Source organism: Bidens hawaiensis, unplaced genomic scaffold (genome assembly GCF_021521415.1).
Source record: "Bidens hawaiensis isolate Kalapana, Puna unplaced genomic scaffold, B.hawaiensis_p1.1 tig00045695_1, whole genome shotgun sequence".
Classification (NCBI taxonomy): Eukaryota; Viridiplantae; Streptophyta; class Magnoliopsida; order Asterales; family Asteraceae; genus Bidens; species Bidens hawaiensis.
Genome location: NW_027498147.1, coordinates 1 through 7,290, shown reverse-complemented (window position 1 = coordinate 7,290; position 7,290 = coordinate 1). Strand labels below are relative to the sequence as shown.

The window sequence follows — 7,290 nt, the reverse complement described above, 5'->3', positions numbered from 1 at the left end:
TGACAGTGCGTAATCAAAGTTCACGGCGTCTCTGAAAGTACTCATGTAGTACCTTGGCCACTTAGAGGCGTATAGATCGATCTTAGCTCCGACTCCTGACTCCTGACTCCTGTTTGAGATGGAACAATGTGTGCACGCCACCCACACCGTCTCTTTGGTGCATGGACTAGCTAGCTGTGTACCCCTCTGTTTAGGCTCTGGGTGCTTCCGTATTACACGACCTATTTATTTTAACATCATCGTCGTGTATTTTAGTAATTATATTTTGTTTCGCTATATTTCTGGTCCGTTTTGATATGCGTATCTGCATTTGATTAAATTTGAGTATATTCAGATTACGTCCCGATCGTGTATCGGATTATGTTTCGCATTTAATTATAGTTCGGTCTAAAACGTGGTTTTATATCCGCAATAGTTTCAGTTTTATTTCAGTATGTGTTTTGTTTTATGTATGCATTTACCTGTACTATTGTTCTCTCCGTTACTGGGCAATTTTTGGCTCAGCCGTATTTTCTTGTTTGTGTCTGTCTTATTTGCTAACAGGTAATTCGGGAAATCGGGGAGATCAGTAATGAGAGTAAAATGAAGCTCAAGAATAGGGACTTGATTTAATTTTCTTTTATTTAAGCATTTAATAAATTTGACTTAGAATTTCTTTCAGTGTTTTTAACTCTTTTGGTTGCCATGGGATTCTTTTCATTTCATTTAAATGGTTTTGTTTGGTCTATGATATCTGTAATAGTGACACGTCAGCCTGCTCCGGGTTGGGGTGTTACAATACCTATCAACACACCTCCGGCTTTAACTTCTCTCATGGAATCCTGTTGGGCTGAGTAAGAATCCGTACCTTTAATCCTGTGATCATGTGTATAGCTCGTACGTAGTTTTCTAAACAACGTTTTGTGCTTTGAAACAGTGACCCGACTCAACGGCCAACTTTTAAGAGTATCATTAACTCACTAAAGAAGTTGCTCAAATCCCCGACGGCACAAATGGGAGGTCCATGAGCATCATATTGTTATCTTTCTTGGTTTAACTTTTAAAGAAGTGTAGTCTTAAGCATTATAAATCTAAAAATCCTACTAAGAGAGGATTATGACTAGAATATGTTAAAAGCTAAAAGGGCTTTAGGTTCATAAAGTCTGTAACTCAATAAAAGTTTCTAAGTTCTTAATAATAAGAATAAGAATACGAATTCGAATATGAATGTTTCTTTCTTCTTGTTTTGCAAATTCCTGTGAAGCATTGATTTTCTGTTGGAAAAATTTGCTGGATTTTTTCACTGACTCTTTGTACGCAGTTAATTATATTAATTTATGGACACACTCGTACTATTTTGAGTATTCTAACTGTCATACCCTAAGGCCTAAGAAACAGGCATACTCGTCTTATGGAGGCGCAAAATTTGTTTTAAGGACCCGTGCCAAACACGAAGTTTAGCTGACACTACAATTACCTTTGTTCATGTTAAGGACGTTGTACAAATCTTTTACGTTTTAAGTAATGTTTAATTTACATTTCTTGTAATTCGTTTTTTACAGTACTCTTATACTTCTCATGAAATAAAGAGAGCATCATTATTTACATTATTCATACAGTCTTAAAACTTATTATAAAGGATTTTGTGTTCACGAAAAGTTCAAATTTAATATTATTTGAGATTACCATTACAATACTGCAACGAAATTCGTATAGTATAAATAAGTTAGAACGCGATGATATTTTTAATTTCACGACGCTTACACAGGACTAGGATCTATTTGGTTATTTTGTGTTGCTAGTTACCAATTAGGTACAGACAGTGTAAAACCTTCTTCTTTTGTATATTCGTTTATACTAGGGATGAAGAATCTTGTACCGATACTACCGAACCGGCACCGATCAAACACAATCAGTACCGGTAACAACATTTAAGTTTTCGATATTCGACCATCTAGTTTCGGCATTTTCAGTGATGCTGGTACTGAACCGACAAAATCAGTGTGATATTCGTTTATACTTTTACTCGTTTTCAGTATCAGTATTTTCAGTACCGGTATCATCCCTATCTTTGGTCTATTGGCCTTCACGTGTCCGATTCTTTATTTTTTTTAGATTTGCTACATCTTTTATGTTATAGAACATGTTTTGAAAACGAAACTACTTCGAAAATGTTTTGTATAAGCTCTGTGAAATCTACTATACATATTTAAAAATCATGAGGTTGAATAACTGAAATTTTGAATGTTTGAAATTTCGAAAGTAGGTTCGTAAAAGATATATAATGCTCAAGTCTCTTATACATCACCATGAAATAAAACAATGTAAGATCATTCATGACGGTACAGTGAAATCATGGCGAGTTTGGTACTTTATGTACGGTTTGGTAGTGGTACTCAATGATAGGTTGATATCAATTTTTCATCAAATTCGTTATCGGTACTTTTCGCGTTGCTACCGGTTCGGTATCGTTAGGGTACCGGTATTTCGGTAATTTATCTCGTCGACACCGTTTTAGCATCTGATCTTTTTTTTAGCATTTAACTAGATTCAAACTAGCGTTTTAATTTTTAGCAATAGAAAAAAAACATCCTTTTGCTGATTTTTTGCAGGGCAGGACTTTAGAGTGTTACATATCATTGATTATAACTAATTTATTGATTTTTTTTAACCTTTGGATAAAAAAAATTAAAAATTCAAAGAGTCACAATAAAACTCTTACAAAACCAGAAGCAACAAAGTTGACAAAACCACAACAAAACCACATTCACATAATTGAGATTGGTGGGTTTTTAAAGAAAAATGGAAAATATAACTGATATTTGAAATATTGATTACGAATGTAATATAGATAGATGCTTAAAATTGATGTCGCTTATGATCGGTCGGTACGATATTGATATGATACCATTACGGTATCGGTATCGATATGGTACCACTATTTAGGGAAAAACAACTCATCCCTAGTAGTAGGAAAGTAAATAAGTTATGAAATAGGTTAGTGTGACTTGCCAACACACATATTATTGAATTTGTAATTAACAAAGGGTCGTCGTATCCATAAGATACAAACTTTTTAGCAAAAAGTTGTCTTTATTAAAACTTACTAAGACAAAAATGTTATCACTCTATTTGTTCATTGAGCAAAATTTACAAATGAGACATGAAGAAATATCCAAATTGTACCGAATCATGATATTCTTTTTACTAAGTCTGATTATGAACAATTAAGGTTGGTGAGACTGAAACTGCAAGACAGAATATTGTTAGCCTCGTTACAGGAAGGTGGATTCTCTTGTAATCACCCACGGTGTGAGATCGTAATATGGTTTTGCGATACTAAAACTCCTAATGATTAGTTAATATTTGACTAATAGTGTTTTTGTGAACCGATTTGGACCATCTCTCTTCATGCATCATATTACATGATGTTGTAAGCATTTATTGGGTTTGTTCAAGCGCAAGTCCGCATAGAGTGAACGGAGAACTATTGAATTTTTTTTATTTTCAGTAGAAAGTATATGAGCGTTGTCTTGAGAGATTTCATAAATAATATTGAAGTACCTTGTAGCAATATACTGAAAGATGATGCGGTGGTAAAATCCTTGTTATTGCTTCCAAAGGTCCCTAGTTTACCCATGTGCTTGCATTTCTTTTCTTTTTAGGCTGTGTAGTGAAGGGCTGCAAAATATGGGGATTTTCAACATGTGGCGTCACATCAGCAGGGAGACGATTTTTATTTTAAAGGTGTAGTGGTGTTGTAGCTTATAAATCCTTACCCCCCCCCCCCCCAAACCCAAGGCTTGCCATCGGCCCATTTTATAATATGATAATTTTTTTGACCCAATGTAGGCGTCATAGCTTTGTGCCCCCCCCCCCCCCACACACACACACAAAATAAAAAAATTGCCCATTTGTAGCCCCTTATCACCCAAAACTCTTTCAATTTGCTGCCTATTACACTCTATTATTTTTAAATTCAAATAAAACTTTTATGTTCCAATGGCTCAAACTATGCTGTTTGGCAACTTCAGCTTCTTGCTAATCAAAAAGTTTTTGGTCTGCTTGAAGTTGGCATTTTTATTTTTTGTGACATATTGACTTTTGTTATTCTTTTTTAACCTCCATAAATAATATCTTACAACATGAAATCTCATATTTGTTTTCATATAAAATCATCTCAACCCGTCAAACCTATATAGACGTCTCAAATCAACAAAATTAAATTAAATTAATTATTTTGTCTTGGGTAAGAAAGAGTAGGCCGGCGGCTAAGACACTTGACTTTACTTCAAAAATTATGGGTCCACTAGACAACATGAACTATTGGGAACTATAGAAATTTGTGATGTTTTCTTTATGTTTCTAATGACACCGTGGTGCTTTTATGTTATCATATTTTGTAGTGTTTCTCGATCGAACGTACATACAAATTCTAATAAGGTCTACTTGTGAAAAATCTAATCGTCGAAAAAAGAAGACTCATAGGTAAAAATTTATGGGTCTATCACCAGGCTTGTTTGTGATCTAATTCCGTATGATACGTAAACAATATCTTATTCAAGTGTTATAGTAAAACTTAAACCTTAACTTATAACGCTGGTTGTAGTGGGGTGGCATATAAGCCACCTCACCAAAGGCCAGGAGCCCCTTTGGGCACTACCTTGTTAAAGGGCGACGGGTGTCAAGAGGTGGAGCCACAATTTAATCCAACCAATCACATTTACGTTGTAATGTTGACTTCAGTAAACAAAAGAAAAAACAAGAAAATGAATTTAGGAGAGAAAAGAAAATGCGCGAAGGAAAATATTTAATTAACTACCATTCTCCTAACGTCATCTCAAATCTTGGAAACTCATACTCACAATAAATTAAATGATAATTGTGTTTTTAATTAAACCATTACATGTTTTTTTTTAAACAATCAATAAAAGCCATATTATAGCTACTTTTCACATTTTAATTAGATTACTGTTGCATATAGACACAACATTCTAACATGTGAGTTATGGTAGCATTAGATCTATTGTCGATTAAAACCATGTTATTATGTATTTTATAAACAATTTAAATTATATCCACTTTAAAAAAGATTCTATCCATGATTAAAAATCTAAAACCATGTTATTCTAGAAGACCAGTACTAGTCTTCCTTGCTGAACCCACAGCCACCTTTATTGAACATAATCTTACTACCACCATTAAATCCCAATCCCATGACCTAATTTCAATTTCAATTTCAATTTCAATTTCAATACTCACCTGCAAATATGACGATGTCAGTGATGATGTCAGACTTACTCGTCCAAGCTGCCTTCATCTCCACCATGCTCTTCATGTTCCTATGGATGCTCAACATTCCTCAAAGCCTCTTCAACAAATTCCGTTACCGCGAAAAGTCATCCCACGCCGCCAAGCGCCACTTCGTCCGCGGCGCCGAGCTGCTAGCCAGGTCCAGATCCACCGCCGACCGCGCCGCCGCCACGATCCTCGCCAACTCCGCCGTCGAACACGCCGACAAATCCATCGCGGTGAATCCGAAGGACGCCGCGGCGCATATTCTGAAAGCGTTAGCTCTCGACTTGCAAGGATTCACCACGTCGGCGTTGGAGGCGTTGAACGCGGCGTTGTCGCCGTTGGCCGCGAAGTCGTTGAGTGATGGCGAGAAGAGTGATGCGTTGTTTAAGAGAGCGGAGATTAAGATGAAGTTGATGAGTAAAGGTGGAGATGAAGGCGGAGTTGAGTCGGCGGTGGCGGATCTGGTGGAATCGGTGCGGCTGAAGAGTGATAACGCGGCGGCGTTGCGGTTGTTAGGGGAGTGTTATGAGAAGAAGGAGATGAAGGAGGAGGCTTTGAAGGCGTATTTGGACTAGGTGAAGATCGAGCCGAAGTCGGCTAAGGCTCAAGCTGCATTGGTGCGGTTGGGTGCGGGTTCGGGTTCAAGCTAACTGATTTTAACCTTGTTTTGTTGACTATATTGTGTTTAGCTGATTTGTATTCGGTTTTGTTGTAAAATTTTAATAATTGTGAGATTTATAACTCCATTTTGATTAAGTATTTTGGTATACTTGTTTGTTATTCTGTTATAAGAAATCTACTGGTTAACTTTCTTTTGATCAATGGTTAGCAGGAAAAATTTCTTTCATAAGGTTTATTAGTAATAGTTGGCGTAAGTAGAGATAAGCTCGGTTCCAAACCAGTAGCGATCTCAAATATCCTATTCTTGTTTTTTTAAATGACTTGGTAACGGTACCATAGGCAAAAATTCGATAAATACCGGAACAGATACCGATCCCGATTTTCCAAAAACTTTGGGTCGTGGTTTCGTATACCATTTGCTCATCATTGGACCTAAGTTTATTAGTTTCTAAGAATATTAACACACATGGCTAGCCACTAACTAGAGATGCCCACAGATAAGCCAGTTAACAGACTCAAGGTACCGAAGCGGTCAAGAAACAGTCAAGAAAATAATCATAACCCTGTCAAAAAACAAGTTCGGTTTCAACCTGATCGGTGTGCACAGAAACCAGTTGAACGACTCAACCTGATTTTGACTTTTGTTTGACCAGCCAGAATTGGTTTCAACCTGAACTGGTGATTACTTTGGAACCAGTTTGTGCACCTCTACCACTAACCTTCAATCAGGTTAGTCGTACTCAACACTTGGCACATCCTAGACTTTTATAGTAAAGGCTAACATATGGTATATGTTGATATATCTGAAGTGTATAAATTTAGGTCTTTTTAATGTGCACATGACATGATCAGACAAAAAGTGCAGGAAGATATAAGAATAACCAACCCAATCAAAATGTTCAAATATAGTTACCAAGTCCAATTTATAATGTCCCTAAGATGTTATACCCAATGAACTATGCCTCCCAAGTACAAAACACATACAAACTCTACTTATAAATTACTCATGGAAGGAGAATAATTTCCTATTCTAAAATCAAACCTGTATCCTCACTCGTACCTAAACCATTTTCCTCGTTTGGCTTCAAATCATCATCAGCTCCCATTTTGACCTCAACAACCTCTCCTTTTCTTGTGTCAACTTTTTCCTCGTTTGGCTTCAAATCATCATCCGCTGCTCCTTGTCTTATGTCAACTTCACTCTCCTCGTTTAGCTTCAAATCATCAACTTCCGTTTTGAAGACGATAACTTCATCTAGTTTTGTGCCAACTTTCCTCTCCTCGTTTGGCTTCAAATCATCGTCAACTTCCGTTTTGACCAGAACAACTTCACCTCTTTTTGTGCCAACTTCCCTCTCCTCGTTTGGCTTCAAATCATCGTCAACTTCCTTT

General features: G+C 36.5%; 1 protein-coding gene across 1 annotated transcript; it reads left to right on the top strand.

Moving 5' to 3' along the window:
* Positions 1–5,249: 5,249 nt before the first annotated feature.
* Positions 5,250–5,852, top strand: LOC143595918 (uncharacterized). Its single transcript, XM_077074814.1, has one exon. The coding sequence runs from the start codon at positions 5,250–5,252 to the stop codon at positions 5,850–5,852; it is 603 nt and encodes a 200-aa protein (XP_076930929.1).
* The last annotated feature ends 1,438 nt before the right edge of the window (positions 5,853–7,290 follow it).

Bases quoted from the DNA above. Each gene is read 5' to 3' on its own strand.
- LOC143595918 (XM_077074814.1), top strand. From the start codon at position 5,250: ATGACGATGTCAGTGATGATGTCAGACTTACTCGTCCAAGCTGCCTTC.